Below are 21,610 nucleotides of genomic sequence, written 5' to 3' on the forward strand. Positions count from 1 at the left end.
TTTTCAGGAAGAAGGAAACTGATACTGGAGTGAAATAACAGAGGCACAAATGACTTTTTAAATTATAACTGGAATACCTATACTGATAAATGTATTTTTCCTCTTTCAGTGGTTCCTGTCCCTACTGGGCTGGATTCTCTTCTAGCAATTGCTCCTGTAGCAATTTTGTTCTTCCCTTTGAGTCTCATATTTGAAGAGCCACTACTAAATCCTTGTAAGGTTAAGCCAGAGAGACACAGTGCTAAATACAGCCCACACAGAGTCAGGGTAGAACTGCAAGCAGCAGAGTAGCTGTATATAAAAGTTATGGCCATTCATTTTTGCGCTTGGGATACGATGCCTTTATTTTCTCCTCACTTCGCAGCCCAGCCACACACCTTCAGAGACAGCCAGGCAGGCTGAAGACCTCGGTCAGGTAAAACCTGGGAATTAGGAATACATTCTCCTCCCAAAACAGAAAGCAACTTTGTTTTAGCTATTTCTTTAAAGTTAATTAAGTCATGCCAATCTCCTGAAGCTACAAAACTGTTGCTTTATTTTATCTTAGGTGTTCAGGAGATACTCCGTTTCTCTAGATTGGTGTGCCTGAGGATGGGTGGGTACAGGTGTGATTTTCAGGCCTAATTTCTGTGTGAAATGTCCCCCAGTACTGTCTGAGATCCTTAGAGCCTACCTAACCATCATTTTTGTGAGGAATTTATGCAACTCTGAATGTGCCAGGCTGACAACTGAACTACTTGTATCCGTCTGAGAAGTGGCATGGGGGTGGGGTGCGAGGGGGATTGAGGCATCCTTCACCATAAATTTGGCCAGCAAGTATTAACTGGAAAAAAGTGTTCTTTAGTCTTCACACTAACCCTGCAGGTCTGGCCTCCTCTCACTACATGCCTTTGACTTAAATAAGAATTGGGTACGCTTCAGTGAAGGACCCTTCAAGCACCAGAGTCGCTGTTTGCCATTGTAATTCAGTGAAGATGACCATCTCATAATTACTGCAGCAGCACAGAGCTTGGAAGTGATTACTTCATATATAAAGACTGGCTGCCCCACCACATTTTGCCTCATTTCTTCCCATATGAATGGGCAACAATGTGGTTACACGTGTAACAGGAACATCATGGTACCAGACATGACATTTGCATGCAGGAGATTTCAGATTTAACTGCAGAGGAAATCCTATTTAGTCTACTTGAGAGCTTGCTGGTTCTTGTTTTGTTTTGTTTTGTTTTTTTCCTGTGTATGCATGCTCTGGACTGGGCTTTACCAAATTGCTTGACCTGCTTATGCAGAGAATTTACATTCTTTTCATTATTGCTTCCTATAACTCTTTTTCTGTAGGCTCCATTACATTTATTATAATTCTCCTTCCCAGAAGTCTAGGGAAAGGACATAAAGTGGTGTTCAAACCAGGCACTATTTATATTTGCTTGTTTAAGGGTGGAGTAGTTTATGCTTTCTTTTTTTTTTTTTTAATTATGTAACTATTTTAGTATTTTGTTCCTTTCCTGCTGTGCTTCACCAAAAGTTGGGATGCCTCAGAAATACCACATTCTTTTTTCCTGTAATTATGAAGCTGTTTTTCTACGAAGACACACATGTTTTGGGGCAGATCTGTGCTTAGGAACCAAGCTACAGAAATTCCACTTAGGAAATACAGCATAGTTCTGGATTCAGGTTAATATTTTCAAACACATCCCTGTCAATTTAATCCCTGTCTTTATTCAATTCAGAAAGAAACTAATGTGACTCAGGGGATAAATTCCTCTGAAATGTAAGACATCTTCAGGTCGCTGCGTGACCGCTGCGCTTGGCAACGTGACCTGTAGGAATCTCTATAAGGGCACTTGGCGCTGGCGGTGCAGCCTCTCCAACGATGCTGGTTCAAACACTGCTGCCAAAGCAGCTGCCCGTGACCCCCACTGCCCGCCAGTCACCCTCCCCAGTGTTTCCTGGTCACACACCAGTGCCAGGTGGTGCACGACGCGTGTTTGTTCATAAGTCCTGGGATGAGCTGCCCAGAGAACTGGCCCCTGTCCCTCCTCACCGGAGCCTGGCATCAGTCACCTCCCAGGTTCTCCCCGCCCCGCTCCAGATGTGCCGCTGTGAGACAATCACATCTGGACGTGCCACCTATTTCCCCAGATTTTGCCCTGGACTTCCTCCAGCAGCCAGCCATGGGAATGAGGAGCAGGCGGTCGGAGCACACTTTGGGCTGGCCCCAAACAAACGGCTTCTCTGGGTGCCTGGGGCTCGCCCAGAAAAATTGGCTGCCCAGTCCGATCACCTCCGCACCGACAGCGGCATCCCCCTCTCTGTCCGCCATGTGTAATAACACGAACAGATGAAAAAACCCTGCTGAGTGTTAACAATATCATTAACTTGCTAGGAATTTGATTTTGAAGTATTTAATCAATCAATTCTGCTCATTTTCAGAGAATTCATCTCCTGCTATCACCTTTTTATTATTCTGTGCAATGTAGTTATTTGAACAACAAGAGAAGGTACATTATGGACCTACCTAAAGAGATAGTTTGTCTAAGGTACCATTTAGGAATACTTTATCTGGAGTAATTTTTAAAAATTTCCCTGGAACGATACATTCACTAACTTAAAAAGGGAAGAACTTGTTTATTTTATTTCTCGTTTCCAAAGCTTTTAAAATTTTTAAAAAATATTCAAACCACTTCAATGTGATTAAAAGAAACTCATTTTTTTCCTATTCATTTATGAGATTAAGAGATTCGTGATAGACTCAGTTCTGCTTCCGCTGGAGCTGACGGCAATATATCTACTAACTTAACTCAGATCAGGGTCTCTAAATGGTATTTTGTCCATTTAAAGTATCATTTCACATTTTGAGGATCTACCAGCAAGTTTTTGTCTTGGAAGGAAGAGCTCCAGGGGAACATTTCAGGGAAATAATCGAGTCACATTTATTTCTTTTTTAATTGAATAAAGGCTCCACCCAGTTTAGATTGCTGTGAAGATTTTTAGGAAAACTAATCGAGCCATGCCCTAATGTCTTTACTAACTTATAGCGGGATGCTCATCTGTGTAAGAGCTGCATAAAGGCTTTTCAGAATGACCAACCCTCTGTTTGGAACAGGACTTGCAAAAGAGATTTAACGTCTGGATTTTTTTCCCCGTATACTGTTTATTTTTGTGAATTCACTGATTCAATTTTAAAGAATTGTTTCTGCAGCTCTAGATGTTGCTACGGACTTGTACACTTATTTGCATTTATGATGCACTTTATTATTATTAATGATGCACGTATAGAATAGTTGGATGTTTTATAAAAAACACCCAGCATACATCTAAATTAACCCAATCTTACTGGCTTCAGGTTAAATGTCAGCAGTATCAGGACTTACGTTTCAGTATGTTTCTCTGCTCCAATTCTTCAGCAGTTGGCCTCTGGCTCAGTCGCCTGCGAAAAAAGTCCAAGATCAGTTTTTGGACCATATCATATTCTCCTCAGTCCTCTGTCTTGAAGAGCTATTTTGGGGTGTGAAAGACAGAGCAGAAAACACTGACACTGCTCCATTATGTACTTGGTACTCCCGGACCATGCGTGACACAGACCATGCTTCGCTTTAGCAGTTTCCTCTGTTTTCAACTCACGAAAGACAAAATACGTTATGTCATCTTAGGCATGACTCTCCCACCCCTACCCCAGGCAGAGCTGCTGAAAGTTAAGCTACACAGATGTCTCCACTTAATTTCCTTCCTCTCATTCCTGCTTCCTGACTTGCGCAAGTATTTCTAGCTGAGACCCAGCTAACCCTCTCGCTGCCCTCTCGCCAGCCTCCTGGCTGCGACTCGTTTGTTCAAACGCTGTTTGAACAGACAGACAGTCCACAGAAAAAAACAAGGGATAGTTTGGCAGCGTTGAGGGCAGAACAATAGCAGCCCTTCTCCTCCTCCACACCCTCGCTTCCCTCCTCCCCCTCTTCTGGCTTTTATTAAATCTTACATTGAAGGATCAGCGTGACTTGCTAGTCAACCTGTACGTAACGGGGTCACAAAAACCGCAACCTAATTACAAATGGCGACCCTGCGCAGAGAAATGGTCTGAATATTCAGAATACAAAGCAAGGGAGAGAAGCACAAAGGGGTCTTTGGAGAAGTAAATCAGGGAGATGACATCAGAAGTCAGCACTGTTGGGCCTCCTCATACTCTCCTCCGAGTCAATGGGAGTTTTGTCGATGATGCCAGTGACAGGACAGAGCCTCCTCTTCCTTCAGATGCGGTCATTCAGAGACGTTCCCAACTTGGGGGCCCCAGTCTCTGCCAGTTGGAGCATCAGTCCCCCTGAGAGGTACTGGGTACCGATAGGAAACGTGATGTGAATGCCGGCCGCGTGGCTCCATCCCCTGCAGCGAACGCTTCCCCCGACCCGGGGCACAGACGCTCACTGCCACGGGTCTGCCTCTGCCAGGCTGGGTGAGGGGTGTCTGGCACCGGCTCCCCACAACACAGGGGTTGAGTCGCTGCTCAGAGGTGCACGCATCCCCCCCTCCAGCCCTCTCCAGAGCCAGGAGCTCACCCGAGCACCAGTTCCGATACCCCTGCCCCTCACGTCACGCGTGGTGCACGGGGGGGGGGGGGGGGAAGCGTGTGGGGGGAGTAGGAGCCCAACCCTACACCCGCCCTACGTGGGCAGAAGCGCTACGGGCATCTGACTTCATCCAGCCCGAAGATCTCCACCAGCAGAGGTGATACCAGACATACGTCCTTTGGGGCCACTTTACACCACAACAGCAAACCAGCAGAACAGGGCCCTATTCCACGGGAGTCATTAGCTTTGTCTCTTCCTCACGGCAGATTGAACATTTGTCTCATTGGAAAAGTGTTGAAAGGGACAGAAACTCATCCTTAACTCAGAAGTAAAGAACGCCTGCAAAGTACTTGGAAGACAGAAAGTGCTAGTCAAGTGCAAGCACTATTACCACCTTTAAGATACAGTAGCTGTTGCTAATGGGAGACTTCATCTTAGGACTATGAAGCAATTAAAACTACTATATTTCTAGCAGCCCACAAGAATCAAAAAGTTGCCACTCTTAGTCCCACCATGTGTGTCTGCAGGAATCGAGTTACACAATTATTTTTAATCCACTGCACTGTGATGCTTTTCAAGAGGATGCCTCAGAGGGATATTAAGAATGGACTCCAGCCATCCCATGTGTGGCTGCTTCTACAGAAACATACATTACACAACAAGTAAAAGGTCTGAATAGACCTGAATAAAAGTCTGAAGACAGTGCTCCCAAAAACGTCCTCCCCTTTCCAAGAAAACAGGATTGAAGCACTCAGCTAACAGTGCTGTCAAGTACAGTTCACATTGGAGCGTTTCCAAGAAAAGGCAGAAGTTTCATCTATCTGCAAAGGTCATTCACAAAAACGACCAAGTTTTCCATGTGTTTACTGGGGTACGTGCATTTAAAGAAAGCTTTCACTTCACTGTGTCATTACTTCCACGCAAGACGACAGAGACTTCCTCCAAGTATGCCCTATATGCACCCTCTACTTCTGTGCTGCTCAGAGACCTACAGACTGTGGGATTCTTCCCTGTGCTGCTGGGCCAGCCACGAATCCCTGTGACCTGTGTTCCCCTTTGAGAGTCAAATTACTTTATGGACCCCATAATCCCCCCTTTTCAGGCTGCAGTGTGCTCCATCACTTTCAAGCAATGCACTCGCATGGCAGAAAAAGCCGGGATACTTTTGATAGATACAATCTGGAGATCTGAAGCTATCTGCATTCATAGGTTGTTGATTGCTTCTGCACTCGTACAAAGCCAAGAATTTTTAATAGCAAGACCTAGGCAGTAGGAAAAGATAAAGTACCCTTGTAGTGTAACAAAATCATGACCAGTCCTTACAGAGCAGGTGGAGAAGCACAGCTGGAGGATAAAGGCGGCAATGAAGAGAAGCTGTGGCGGTGCCAGGCCGCCAGTACCACTGTCTGCTTTCACCTCTGTGAACTGCTGCTACACCCCCATTTCCATCATCCTTTTGGGTTGATTGAGCTTGCTCCTGCCTCCTCTTTGTAAGTCCCTCCTTGATGAACTCCTCCATCAAACCAGACTTTTCCCTAGCTAGCCCTTTGCTTCCGAGGTCTCAGAATTATTTCTTTTCTTGGTCTCTTGTTTTTTAATCTCATTTCTTCTCTTGCTGCCACAGTGATTTCTGCTCCCAAACTCTCTTTGGGCTTCACAAACAACTCCACCAGTTTCTCAGAACAGCTTTTAGTTCTTTTTTTCTTGCCTCTCAAATTCTAGATTTGCCAGATGTTGAACAGCTGTAAATACTACCATCTCTGAAAATCTTGATACTGAACCTGTAAATCAAGAAACATAAGCAGCTATTGCTTTGTTACCATGGCTGCAAAGACACAGTTTTTTTTCCCACCAAATTTCAGTATACCATCTCCAGTGTGCCATTCTGATATTGGCAAACACCAGGCTTGATACCTCCCCTCTTCTGCCTTCCCTCCTGTGCTGCCCAGAATAAAAAATATTAATGATGCCCACCTATCTTGCAGAGGTTGATTTTGGTAGTTTGATTGCTGGATTGCTGCTGTGCCTTATTTAATGTAACATCACAGAGGCTGCACGAGGCTGTCAGGAAGCCAGAGGTCAGGAAACAAATGTCTCATTAGCAGCACAATCAGAATAAACAGGAGAAAGCAGAGGTGAGGAAGGAGCCTGGTGCAACAGCAAAGAACAGATCTGTTTGCAAAAACTGTAAAGAATGAAGAGGGATGTGCAGAGCTGCTGTTGATCAGCAAGGTAACTGGCTGCTTCATGGAACTATATGAGCATAGGTGTCTAACCAAAGAACAGGCAAGTCAGGCTTTAAAAAGTAACAACCTTTAACAGCACTTTCTGTATCTAAAATTCTCTTGTGCGAACATGCTTGACCTTCACTGTGCCATTCATGCAGCTTTGCAATAAGCCTCAGGCATCCGAGAGGATAGGAAAGCTTGTGTTTTATAATTTGCGCTTTGCAATGTATTGCTTGGTTTATACTTCATATGTCTTCGCAATATTGTTAATAACAGCTTTGCAAATACACTGACAGAGGTTTTACTACAAAGAAAACCTTCCTAAGATTTATGGTGACATAAAGAAAGCCTTGCTAGGATTTCACTGAAAAAATAATATCCAAATGAGATTGTCAGTGAAAAATAAAACAGTTTGCTCACATTTACAAAGATAAACTTGACAGCAAACCAATTTTCTAAATTAATTCCCTGCATGATGAAAATGCACCATGCTCCTTGTGCTAGAACTATACAACAAGAGCTGAGCAGCTCTTTGTAAGGACATTGCGTGGTTGGGTGCGTTTTTTGTTTTGTTTTGTTTTTAATTTGCTCTGAACTGGGCACGTCATGCTGGATGAGTAGGAGTTTGGGGGCAGGAGGGACAATCATGCAAAATCAGTTAGACCTAAAATATTGGCTGGTGGGGGTGTAATCTCTTCAGGGAGCCAGAAGAAAGGCAGGCAGCGTTTTCACTGATGGATGCTACTGTTTGGAGCCTGCCCAGCAAACTGAGAACTCAGAATGGGAAGTTTCTACTCCATGTGGCGGTGTCCTGCAGGAACAATAAAAGGAGAAACTGCCTGTACATCCCCCCAGGCAATTCAAAATACTTAGATGAAGAGCCCACGCAGTGATGCTTACCCTGCTCTGCAGTGCAGCCATACCCAGAGGGCTCTCAGGACAGTGGCCAACTAGTTGTGGGGCTGAGGGTCAGGTTCTTGCAGCCCTTTTGTCTGGTAGCACCTTTGAAGGAAGGCGCTCCTGGCTGCCCAGGCTGTCCCCTGCTAGAAGTCATGGGGTTTCCCTCCTTCATCTCTTGTTTTGCTGTGGATGAGCTCTGAGAAAGAGCTGGCTAATGCCATCCAGCTCGTTGCTATGTGAGCAGGATGGTGCTGGATACTTGTCTTCTGGGTGCTGAGAATTCCTCCTTGCCTCTGCCCAGAGGACAAGAAAATTTAAGAGCTTAGTATGGGGTCATTGTAAGTATAACGGCTGGATATAGTACAGGGCTTGCTGGAGAATGATGCCCCATATCCTTGCCAGGCTTATTAACTCTGAGTGTTTGCAGACACAAGAGGCAGAACCCAGCAGCTCTCCAGCGCTTGAATGGTGACATCTCGTGTGCGTGACCCACGAGCAGGACTGATGGGCAAACAGGTCACGGGTGGTCACAACAGGCCACGCAGCAGCATGGTGACGTGTCCAGAACATCACCAAAATGTCTCGGAGCCCAGTCACGCTCATACAACTTTTCCTGATGACATAGGTCACCCTGATGTAAAATAACTTCTGAGCACAGCGGGGCATAACCTCTGGAGCAGCTCCTGAATTTATTCTGTAGATGCAAATCTTGTTACTCAGTTCCAAGGTTCATACCACCATGGAGATTGTGCTAAGAGAGGAGTAAATCTGAGCTGGGCACTTGAGAAGCCAGCTGCTACAAAGAACTACTTGTCACATTGCTCTTTAGTTGGCATAAATGAGCACGACTGAAGCCAGTAGAACAGCACTGATTTACATCTGCTATATAATTCGACATGAGGAAAATTCAATGGGAGTAAAGAGTCTTACTGTTGCTTAATTTAGCTTGCCTTTCCCAATAACAATGCTGATAGCAAAGCAATAATGATGAAGTATAGGCTACCAGGGGCTCTTTGCACTCCCATGCCAAGTACAGAAAATTGGAAGAGAAAAATGGAGGAGAAGAAAATCTTGTATTTGCTTCTGCCAGTTAACTGTTAGCAGAGGACAGGAATGAACTACCTTCTTTCCTTACATCACTGCACAATGAGCAAAAAATATTTGTAAGCCTGGAGGTTCACTTTCTCTGAAGTATCAGCCTAGATATTGCCAGCCAGACTTTAGAGCCTACAGAGAACTATCCTTCTCCTAACAGGATTTATAAAATGGGATTAAAAACAGTTTTATCAATGAGTGAATAATCTGAAGGCGTATTAAATAGAAAATCCCTACCCAAAGAAGCAAATGTAAGAGTTTTACACCATTAAAATTCCTGTACTAGACTCCATTAAGATGTGGGCTAATTTGTAGGATACATTATCTCTTTCTTTAAGCTCTTTTTCCTGGGTGACAAGTCTCCCGGTATCAGTCATGATAATATGGCTTACATCTCCTTTTCCTGAGAAATTAAGGCAATAAAACCATAAGGAGTGTTTTCCACGATTCAGTTACTATGTAATGACTGCTCTGCACTTCCCTGTTGATTTTAAATGTTCAGCCCCTGGGAGATGGTGGTGCTCCTGCAGCTATAAAGAAGCCTGTGGCGATGACTAGGGCAGACCAAAGTGGGCAGAGACCCCAGTTTATTCCGGGGAAAATGGGAGAAGCACCACTGGGAGTTTGTATGAGAAGTAGTTAGATAATTTTCATAGGAAGTGTTTGCTTTTGGTGAAAATTTAAAAAACGATTAAGTATCAGTTGAAGATCTAAGTACTTTCTGATGGTGCCTTACTGGCAAGGTACTTCTGCTGCCTCAGCATCCCAGTTTGTTCCCTGGACTGGACTGCCTGGTCCAGGATAGCTACAACAGTCCCATGTCCCAGAGGAGAGAGGCAAGGCTTTTGCTCAGCAGTTCTTCCTAGTGCACCGCAAGAAATACAGAGCTGTCTGGCACGTGAACCAACCCAGTAACAGTTCCCGTAACACATCTGCAGTCATGTATCCAGCTGGGCTCTGCAGGAAGATCACATTTTCAACTAAGATTATTCAGATTTTAATTTAGGCTCTAAGCAGTCTTTCACTACACCCAAAAATTATGCTTATCCCAGAACTGGTTTTGTGTTGAGAAACAGCTTCAATATAAACTTTAAAGCTCTGCCTAGTCTGGATTGCGGTGAGGATTTTTAGGAAAACTAATCAGCAAATTTTCTGCTTGCTCAAGCATCTGTGGATAGCGAAAAATATAACCAAGCTGGCCCTTTGTTTAAAACTCTAAACCTGACCAATTTGTTTTCTCATTCTTTGGCCCACATGAATCCATTCTTGACTCATAGTGCAAATAATGCAGTCTTTCCTGTTACAGCTGACTGAGGGATTGATTTATTATGATTTTGATTTACTCTTGGGAAAGTTACAAGCTCCCCAAGAAAGAACAGGCTGTCCTGATTAGGTCTCCTGTGGAAAGAGAATCATATTCAAAATGTAGATTTTGACAATTCATTATGTCTGCATAAAGTTAAAATCTTGCCTATCATATACAGAACATACTTCTTTAAAATACCCAAATAAAGCAGACTCCTCTTGGGTCATGAACTCTATTTTGTTAACGTTAAAAAAGGAATTACTGGGTAGTCCTATGACTCTGAGTAGAAACAGTGTGAATAACGACATACCCAAGTAGTCATCTATCTTTCATTAGACCACAGTATCACAGTGCAGGCACCTGCATTTTCCTAAGGAATTACTTAATATCTTACTCTGTTCTAAAGATAAAGCCAAGTAGTGCTAGACACACAAATTCAGATTTTGGCTCCCTTTTCAATAATACTAGCTTAAAATGACTACTGATATGCGGAACATCGCAAGATCATGCAAGCTCAAGTCTCATACCTCAAGCTCTAAAATGGAGCCGCCTCTGTTTCATTGTTGTACTGCTTCATTAACATCAAACCTTTTACCCAAATGCTGGCTGTTCACATAAAATATGATCATGCAAGTTTAAATGGTTTTAAAAAACAAAATGGGCATGGTGAAATTAAGACAGTTACACCACATGAGCTTTGCAGCATTAATTCTCAAATCTCTCATCCCTAATCCCAAGAGCAAAATATCCAACTGCAGTAGGAAGCAAAGAACAATCTTTTTTAGAGGAGGGAATTTACTATGTATCTAATTTGAGAATATATTTTTGGAACAATAAAAATAGGATATTTTTGAGTACTAGAAATCCAGAGGGAAAAATGTACTAAATGCTGGTTGAAAATCTAAAGCATGCCAGAAAAAACAGATGGATGTTAGGACCCATTGTAATAAAGAAAAAAATGTTAGCGATTGTCCTTCTGTTGTCTGTACAGCATTGTGAGAAGACACTCGCTTCTCCAAAGGTAACAATATTGAACCAAAAGCTGATTTTACAAAGCTAAAGAGATCATAAGTCACAGTTCAAGGTCAATCCATGAATGTCTTGAATAAAATGGCACAATGAAAATCAAACTGAGCTGAATAGATATGCTTACTATCTATAGGCTTTATTGTGTCTGGTTTGTTTTAAAATCTCTTCTTTCTATAGCAGCGTGGTTTTGTGTCTGTGAACAAACATACTTACAGCAACGAGTCTTTAAAGATGCATTTTTGAAGGAAAGATCTAGATCCTAAACCTTAGAAACATTATTTGCCTTACTCCTCATAGTAAGTTACTTTTTTTTTTTTTTTTTTTTTTTTTTCCTGGTTGAATACTATATTCTTTTCCTCCAAACACTAATCTTTGGAGCCTTCTCCTGCACTTACTCAGTTTTGAGTTGTAACCTTGTATTTGGAAGATCTCTAGGAGACCAGATCACCATTAATGTATTTGCAAAGGTGTCCCCAGTCTTCTGCTACTGAAGGGCTTCCTGAACTACCCCACGGACCGTTCTGCCAAACAACAGACCCGAGACAGGGGCCCAGAGCCCTTCAGCCCTCTGTCACTCAACCAAGCCAGCTGTGACTGGAGTTATGACACCACCCTCTGGTGTTTTTAGCAACTTGGATTAAACAAATTTGGGGTATCTCTCTAGTCTCCAGCTGCTTCTTACCATAAAAGTTACACTCTTAAAAGCAGAGCCACCTCCAAGCAAGAGCCAGAATAGCAGAGCCCCCTCCCCTCTTGCCACGTCCCCCCACCCTGGCTCCCGGTGCTCTGAGAAGCTCGTATGGTTGAGCATGGTTTGCTATAGGAATAAATCAGTTATTCCTGTGCAAGTGTGGTGGCCTTGGGATGGAGAAGGTGGGAAGAAGGTCTGTGGGACCAGGGAAGAAACCACAGGGGGAGGCTGAGGGATGACAACGGGACCACAGCGCTACTGCCCAAACCTCCTACAACCCTCTAGAACCCCACAGATCTTTCCCAGTGCCCCTCTCCTCTAAGGATCCTCTTCTGAGAAAAATTTTGCCTACACTGAGAAGCAGCTGCTGGCTCCAAGGAAGTGTTAAGGGCTGGAGCACATAACGGAGGAATCCTCTTCCCTGTATTTAGCCAGTGTGAAGATCAGACCTCCTGATGGGCTTCTGTGAACCACAGTGATGACACGCTGATTACATATGGACCACAGTGACTGTATGGACACAGCCCGTGCATTAGCAGGTATCTGCACTGTCAGGATGTGATTTGTCTAATTAAAAAAGCAGCAGCACCCTATCTTATTCACATATGCCCTATCACAACTGTAATGCTAAAATATCAAGCCGGGGACATTAAAAACACATAAACAAACAAATTTTGGTTGTCAGTCCAAACAATCTGTGATCACCATGGCAAATCTTAATCCAAAATGCAAAGAGCTGTTGGTTACAACAAAGGAAATTTGGGCAGGGAGCTTCACCAGCTTGCTGACGGCAAGCTCAACACTTAACACAGACAACTTGAAAGAGACTCCTCTGAGAGAGGGGAATGATGTATATCTCCTGACCACATTAGTTTGTTATAGACCATTTTACCAGTGGTAAATGAAGAAAGGCAAACGAACAATAGTGCAGAAATCAAATTCATCTCCAAACAGGAACTTTACATTGATAATGTCAAAAAAAAGCAACTTATCCACTGTCTGAGAAATGAATCAGAAGCTAAAATACTCAATGACTTGGAACAGCCACAATACAGGAATTCCAAATAAATGCTTTTATAACAGAATTTGGAAGTATTAGCAATTCAAAACCATGGTAAGTCAGTTTCTAGGAGAAAAGATGCATAGGAAATAGCATGGTGCACACACTCTGACTTGTTACTGAAGTGGAAAAGTCCTAGAAGTGAACAAATTTGAGATCTTTAAAAGCGATTAACTATTTTGTGCCAGAGGGATTTCAGACACCCAGATTGCATGAAATGCAGGTGATAAACAGCAGTGACTTACTGCAAAGGGCTGTGGCCCACAATGTTCACCTGAAGATTATGAATTAGGTCTGGGTGAAACATTTGTGACAAACAGTAGAATTTCCAAAAAATTGAGTCCCAGCAGGTCCAAAACTATCTACAAGGTGAGGTCAAACTTAGTGAGTAGTTTCAGCTGAAAGAACAGTTCACCAGACATACTTTTCTTTAAAAAAATTTTTTGAAAAGCATTAAAAAATGCATTGGACAAAATATTTGATTCTGACCTGAAATGCTAGTTTACAGTTTGTAATAAAAAATTAATGCCTCGACTTGCTATTTTTATTCAGTTTTCCCTACCCCATTTGTTAATTATTTTGTTCCATTTGAGTGCAAAATGCAAAAAAATCCCTTATTCAGCCAACTCCAGTAGACACAACTCTTCTTGCAGTAACTGCTGCGGTAATTACAAGCACAAACCCACTGAAGCAGGTTACAAGGAGAGCTCTCTCCAGTAGCTGTGCTGCCAGCTGCAGTGCAGATGTTGGGGTCACTCCTGGCCATTGAATGGTCACATCTGGATGCGTGGTACCTGCTGATCACACTGGGTCTTTGCAGATGCTTTACAACGGTGATTCTTTTGTGTCTGCGACACTGTTTGCAAATTCAATTCTTACCTTTCTAGAGAATTTCATGTTTCACCACCCTGCCCAGATATTTGCCCCCTGTATGAATTCCTACATCCTTCAAGAACACCTGTCCCCTTCCAGGTGGTGTGTACTTAACACCTTCACTTCCAGAGCCTACTTCAGCCTCTATGCAGTAGCAAAGTCCAGAAATACTTTTTTAAAAATTGTAGCATCTCATGAAACATCAATAAAAACATGCTGCACCAGAGACAGAAAATACCACTAATGCCTAGTTTATTAAAAAAAAAATAAAAAAAAGAAATTATTCACCTGGTTAAAATTAAAACCCCCCAAGACTTAGGCAACTGTACAGTTGTTATTTTGACAAGATACAAGACATGATTTGCTCACAGTTATATCATCACCTTTAGGTCTAAATCTAGTGGTCTAAACACATGACAAGGTATTATTTTACTCAGGAGAATTCTTGTTCCATCTGCATCTTCTTCTCTCGAAGTTACCGAGATGCACATAATTAACCAGAGGCTAAATTTGGACCATAAAGTGATAATCTTTCTTTGTTGTTGTTGCTTCATAAGTATTTCCACAGCAAAACAAATGGAATGTTACAAAGAGGCTTATTACATCAAATAAGGAATTAGCAGCAGGAATCAATAATCTCCAAAGTAACAAAGATCCTATTTCCAGCCAAATACTCTTAACTTCAAAATAAACGAAAAAAAAAACCCATGAAACAAAACACTTCCCAGAGGAGCATTCAAACCCTATGTGCTATGCTGAACAGGCTGCAGCCTTTCTCTTCGCCTTCTGCATAGTGTGACATGAGCTTTTTACATTTTCTCCCCAAAGTTTCAAGGGCTCAGTTCAACCCCGACTGAAGTTTCTCCACTCTTAGTTTTCTGACTAGTATCAGGTGCCTGTACTCTTGCCTGCACATTCCCCAGCTACCCCGATGCTTTATCAATGTAAAAGCCTGTTTCATTACCACAGTCTAGCTGCTGGGGGGGAGGCCAGTATTCTTTTAATTATTTTTTTTTTCCTTAATTAGAGCTGATGTTGAACTATGGAAGGGGAGGGAATGCCCACCGATGTCTTCATCCTCCTTGTATAAAGTGGCAGAGAAACCAGTTCCTTGCCCAGCTGGCCTGAAGAGTCTTTTCTCCTTTACACTTCAGACACTTCACTTCTTAAACCCCATTGGGACAGCAGCACAGATGTCTTCCCTGTGACATTTCAAATGAGGGTGTTACTAAAACTCATATTATTACAATTGTTTGTCCTCTAAAGAAAGACTGCCTTAAATTGGTGATTGTTTTTTGAGCTCCCTACTGGTCTGGATAGTTTATGTAGCTGGCATTCAGGCAGAGAGGGTGAGGAGGGTTTTGTATGCAGGACCAGCAAAGTATGTTTGTTCATGGCTGCTGACATGCCATGGGGGAAGCCTGGATTTCTCTGCAGGGCACACTCAGATGCCAGGACTGAAATACCTCTGTCCTGGGCTTTCAGTTCCCTCCTTTTCTGCATTTCCAGCTGCATGAAGGCGAGGAGAGGGAGCTTGGGGAGAGGTAGTGGAGGGAATCAGCAGTCACCCTGACAAAAAACCCTTCTGAGAATGTATCGGATCGATGATGTGCAAAGTGTTTGTAAAACTGGAAACAGCGCCTACTGCTGTGAGAAGCTGCAGAATGATATTCAAGCAGGCCAGCTAGGATAGGCTGGGCAAACAGATACAGTGTTTCCAGTTCGGCTTATCTTCATTATTAGTTTAAAAATGTTCAATTTTTCATGCATCCACATTGAGCTGAAGTAAAAGAATACAGTCTCAGCCCCTCCTGCCAGCCCCCACTGGCCACAGCCACGTGGACTTGTGTTTTGCTTTACAAGCATACTGAATTTACATCTGTACCTTATCGTTTATTGGGTGTTAAGGCCACTCTCATGACTGAAGATTATCTAGTGCTAATATCAACTTTGCTCCTGCTTGACAGCAGTGGTGCTCTGCCGAGCCCAGCTAATGACCACCAGCTGCTAAGGAAGCGGGGTGGGGGGGTGGGGGGGTGGTGCAGGGAAAAACTAGCTTTTCAAAATCCCATGAGCAGTGTTTTTGGCAAAACGTGCATCAAATACACACTTCCATCCTGTTTTCTTACTAGAGCTGTTAGAACATCGCTGTACTCTGCACTGCTGGAGATCACTGCTGTTGTGTAGGTACCAGACAGAACCACTGCAGGCTGTCTGGAACGTTTTCTGAGAGAATCAAGCTCCCAATTACCCAAATTGAGAAAGAACAATAAATTGCTGTTTGTTGTCTCTGGATCCACCCAGAGACAGAAAGTTTTGAAGGCAGATATTAAGGTTGTGCCTCAGATAGCTAGAAAAGGATAACAGAGCTATTTAAAGGTGCAAGGAATTTGAAAAACTCTTGGAAATGAAACTGGGACTCTGGCTTTTTTCTTTTTTTTTTTTTTTTTTTTTTTTTTGTTCTACAGCAGAGGTGGACTGAGGGGATGGGGAGGTGCAGGGCTGAGAGAAATGTTTGTTGGGGGAAGTTGGGTGTCTGGAGTTGATTTCCATGCAAATACAGCATGCCTGTGAGATGCTCTTGTTTAGAAACTGAGTCCTGGTAATTTTTTCCATGGAGTGCAGCACAAGATGTTTAGACTCAAGGGCTAACCTCACTCTCTTGGAACCGAAGTGAGCTAGAGACTTTTATGGTCTACATGTCACAGACAGGCATTTATCAGAGCTTGTGACCTGGCTAAATTGTCTGTGCCAGCACAACCATTGTGCAATAACCCAAAGCAGGAGAAATTTGGCAAGCACTGAATCAGAATAGCTTTATGAGACACATTGACAGTAACCTTAGACTGGGAGGAGTGAAAGGAGTCAGGATTTGGGAAAGTCTGAGACAGAAATTGGCCACTCTGCAGTGCCAAAAGCACACAAAAAAATTAAGCCAACAATGTTGTGCACTTCAAAAGGCACAGATGTTGCTAATACACAAAGACTCTGTCAGCACTTCTGATGCCTTGTGTTATCACAGAATGCTGGAGGTTGGCAGGGACCTCTGGAGATCATCTGGTCCAACCCCCCTGCTCAGGAAAGGCCACCTACAGACAGGACTCTGTCCAAATGGCTTTTCAGTATCTCCAAGGAGGGAGACACCACAACCTCCCTGAGCAACCCGTACCAGCGCCTGGTCACCCTCACAGTGAAAAAAGTGTTCCCGGGTGTTCAGAGGGAACCTCCTGCGTTTCAGTTTGTGCCCACTGTCTCCAGTCCTGTCACCAGGCTCCTCTGACAAAAGCCTGGCACCCTCCCTTCAGCTATTTGTACACATTGGTAAGACCCCCCTGAGCCCTCTGTTCTCCCAGTTGAACAGTCCCAGGTGTCTCAGCCCTTCTTCATATGAGAGGGGCTCCAGGCCCTTAACCACCTTCATGGCCCTTCACTGGACTCTCTCCCATATGCCCATCTCTTGTATGGAGGAGCCCAGAATTGGACCCAGTACTCCAGGTGTGGCCCCGCCAGTGCTGAGCAGAGGGGATGGATCACCTCCCTTGACCCGCTGGCAATACTTCTTTTAATGCATTCCAGGAGACCATTAGCCCTTTTTTCCCCACCAGGGCATGTCACTGGCTCATGTCCAACTTGGTGTCCACCTGGATCCCCAGATCCTTTTCTGTCAAGCTGCTCTCCAGCTGATTGGCTGACTTTCTCATCCGTTATGCGCCTGGACATGGTTTCCAGGATTAGTTGCTCCATCATCTTCCCAATGATCAAGGTGAGGCTGACCAGCCTGTAATTCCCTGAGCCCTCCTTCTTGAATATAGGAGTGACATTTGCTTTCCTCCAGTCTTTGGGCACTTCTTGATCAAAGAGACATTAAAGAAAATAAAGATGGTACTAAATCTTTAGTACTGATGGGTAAATTAATCCTTTCAGATGTACTTTTATGCTGAATAGTGAAGCAGCATTGATCTCTCAAAGATTTTAAGACATGCCCTAATTGTTAAAACATGACATGTCTAGCAACAAGTACACAGAACTGAAAGGCAAGGTACAGTGATGGGCAGGTGGAAGAACCAAATCTGAGGCAGTCAAGTGTGCAATGATCAGGGAGCATTCACTCACCCCTTCCCCTCCCAGCACTGGGAAGGAGAAAATGAAGCAAAAAGCTGTGGGATCAAGATAAGGACAGGGAGGGATGACTCACTCATTACTGTCACAGGGAAAAGACAGACTCATTAGGGGAAGAAAAAGAGTACCACTTTAAGTGAAGCACTAACAAAAAACAACACTTAACAGACAAGGTGGGACAGTGAGAAGTGCCACCATATCCAAACCCATGTCTGAGTCCCAGCCTCCTTTAAGTGCAGCCTTGTGTCCTGGTGTGGGATCCTCCACAGGCTACAGGTTGGCCTCTGCTCCACTGGTGACCTCCATGGGTGGCAGTGAGGGGCAGCCCTGCCATCCCACCATGGGATACAGGGGGGGTCTGCTTTGGTGCACCTCCCCCCCTTCCTTCTCCTTCCTTCCACTGACCTCAGCGTTTGCATAGGTGTCTTCCTCACAACTCCCACTCCTCCTCCCAGGTTCCTCTTCTTAAATACATTATCACAAGAGGTGCAACTGCTGTTGTTAATTGGCTCGGCCCTGGCCAAAGGTGGGTCTGACTTGGGGGAGCTTTGAGAAGCTTCTCACAGGGGCCACTGCTGTAACCCCTTCTCCTGCTCCCAAAAAACCCACCACAGAAACCCAGCACAAGTATCTTGAACTGAGGTGGGGTGGAGGGGGGGCTACTAGCACTACTGAAATACAAGGAGAAACAAGACAGAAGAAAGACTTTGAAGAGAAGAGTTAGTCAAGACAAAGGGAAATAAAAGTACCTCCCAAAAATGTGTCACACATGATGTGTTTCGGGGGAAAAAAAATTGCATCTTTTCACTGCTGCAGAGCCTCTTTACATCTGTCATGTTACATTAGAAAACACGATGGAGCCCTTAACTCGCTGGAATTAAACAGTGCAGTGCAAAATGTTAGCAGCTCTTCTAACTGCAGTAGAGCATTAGATCTTCTTTGCTAGTCTGAGGGGGGAAGACGTAATGGATGGTGCAGTATCACACATAACTCTAGGATCCCTGCAACTGCCCAGGTCTCCATCTCAGGACATATGTCTGCCCAAACAAGGGAAGTGTTAATGGTTCTGGCCCAACCCAAGGGTGAAGGACACCAAGCATTTACATGCAGTTCTTAACAGGGAAAAGGGAAGGAATCTCTAGGGATGTTCTGGCCCTGGGACACTGGCCACCCCTTCTCCTGAAAGGAGCAGAGGGAGAATGCCCTGATGGGGAGATTTAAGAAAGCATCAAACTCCACTCAGGGAAGTCACTCTCCACTTCGAGACTGATGTGTAGCTGTGGTGTGTGTGTAAACCTAACTCCAAACAAAATGATTCCTGTCAGAGGGGCTGCCTGCCCTCTTTCTTTTACGGCTGACACGCGGATATTGGAGCAGGTAAGTCCTTGCACTGGGGCAGAAAGTGCCCTAGGAAAGCCAGGGACCACAGTTCAGGTGCTCCAACTTCCCAGTGCAGCCAAACAGGCCAAAGGAGCTCGTTGTTCACACTCCTGGCAAGCTCAGCTGGAGGTGGGCCAGCTGATGGGGCCGTTGAAAGGCACGTTGGCCATCTTCATGGCAGATTGCCAGGGACCTTTCCCTGGAGCTTCTGTGAGGGCATTTACCTGCATTTACCTGCAGTTGACATCTCCCTGTGCGGTCCCTCAAAGGGCCTGGGTGCAACCGAGCTGCCATCTGCCATCGCAGCAGGTGACCGAGCTCCCCCCAAATGCTGTCACCCACCATCCCGCCTGGTGACCGAGGTCCCCGTGCATGGGCAGGAGAAGGGGTCCTGGTCCAGGCAGAGCTCCTGCTCCCCACCGAAAGGCTGGCACCTTTGCAGCCCCCGCTGTTTGAGACCAGGGTCTCCTGCTTGCAAGTCTAGCTTTTAAATCAAAGCCAGTTGATTGCAGGGCAGCAGGAAGACCGCTTCTGTCTTGATTAATGCAACAAAGGAAATCATGAAGACTTTTCCAGCACGCGGAAAAACTCAAGATATTCTGCAGGATGAATACTCCAGCCTGACTTCATAGATGCTTGCTCATTTAGCAAATACAATATATTGAATGCTTATTCTATTAATTACTCATTAACCATTAGTGTTGCTGCTTCCTGAATTCAGAGATGTCAGTGAAGAACCAGGTTATTGAATCTACCTGCTAATGTGCTTTCCCTGTAGTTTGCTGGTTTGAAAATTATTTATCATCAGAAAGGCAAGCAATGAATATTACAGGCTGCATACTTGGAGACACGTTGATGTGGTCAACTGCCCATGAGAACACTTCCTCTTCACTAATGTTATTAACATAAACGGTAATTCTACATGGTCAGGTCTGAGGCTAAAGACTTAATTTAATCCCCCCATATGGTCTGTGCAGTGCCTATGAATCCCAGTGCACTGAAACATGAACATAATTTTCATTTGCGCATGCCTCTAAAATACTGGTTGTAACTTTTCTGCACACATGCAAGAAAAGTCCCTGTTCATCTCTAAGTGATCCTTGTGTTAATGCTACATCATAGGGAAAAAAAGCAAAATTCTAACCTTACATAATTGTATCAGGTGTAATGGTAAGTATATTCACTTTCTTGGTATATTTGTCCAAAAGACATTTAATCCTATACAAAACAAACATATAAACCAATAAATCCTATTTACTACAGGGCCAACTCTTCAAAAAGTCACCTCTATTTAGTCACATACAATAACTTGCATATGAAACTCCTGTGTTTCTGGACATAGATGACCATGCACACACAAGTTAGACTTACTTCTCTAGTAGTCCTGCTTGTACTCACAGTAATAGTCACAGTGCACATACGTGAGCATAAATATATTTAAAAGCTGACTGCAGTCAGGATAAAAAAATTAGGTTTATGTGTTTGATTCCTTCACAAAGATTATCTATGTTAATCTCCTGCACATGTGTTGCCAAATAGGCCATAATACACCGAAGAGGAAAAAAAAAATGTAAACTCTAACTTCTGAGAGGGGTTAAATATTTTGCTCAAAAAGCAATTTCTCCATTTTACAATCATTAGCCTATAAAGTGAAATTTATTTCCACCAGTCTGCTTCTTTTATCTACTTGTACTGCCATCTGATTTCTTCCCTTTACGGAAATTACAAGGTCATCCAAGCTGAGCAACTGTTGTGCTAGTGATTAACTCCCCACAATGAGCAGACACAAAACATGAAGATTTATGGTTAGATTTTTTCAAGGTGGAAATTTATGAGCTAGCTCTTAATGGAGTTGCCCTAAATTTGTCAGCATTAACCATCAAAAGAAGAAAACCAAAACAAACCACATTTGTTGTCTTCTTCTAAAGCCAGAATATAATAATTCGATTCAGCTACTTCCTCGCTTGTGTTTGTTTCACCTGTTTTTATTAATATTTGTCATTCTTTTACTCAAAGAGAGTATTGCGTGGACTCCACGTGGTCTCTTGTTTACTGCAGGAATAAAAGACTATTTCTATTGCTGACATATGTTATTTCATTACTGCCACAAGCTTGTATTATATCACCATGAATTATTTTGCCCAGCAGAGAAATGTGGCTTTCTCTGAGGTAAAAGCTGACAGTGGTTTGACAACTAAAAGCAACATTGCAATCAATTCGGGGCAGAAAATTAAGGATACCACACCCTGCTGAAACTGCAAAGGAAACTACAGTAGACTAAATATATTTGTCTTGGCTGTGTTGACAGCCTGAGTTAGACCTCAGATACAAACTGTGTCAGGGGGCTGAAGGGGATGGGAAGCACGA

At 43.7% G+C, this 21,610-nt stretch overlaps 1 protein-coding gene across 9 annotated transcripts in view; it reads right to left on the reverse strand.

The window, feature by feature from the left end:
• PHACTR1 (phosphatase and actin regulator 1) overlaps positions 1-21,610 on the reverse strand; it is a 309,142-nt gene that overhangs the window by 19,452 nt on the left and 268,080 nt on the right. For all 9 annotated transcript variants that reach the window (XM_042806683.1, XM_042806680.1, XM_042806681.1 and 6 more), the window contains one exon: positions 3,375-3,430. In XM_042806683.1, the coding sequence (XP_042662617.1) occupies positions 3,375-3,430 (56 nt within the window). The remainder of the gene's footprint in view (positions 1-3,374; positions 3,431-21,610) is intronic.

The sequence above is a fragment of the Tyto alba genome, unplaced genomic scaffold, assembly GCF_018691265.1.
Source record: "Tyto alba isolate M040663 unplaced genomic scaffold, T.alba_DEE_v4.0 Super-Scaffold_48, whole genome shotgun sequence".
NCBI classification, from domain to species: Eukaryota; Metazoa; Chordata; class Aves; order Strigiformes; family Tytonidae; genus Tyto; species Tyto alba.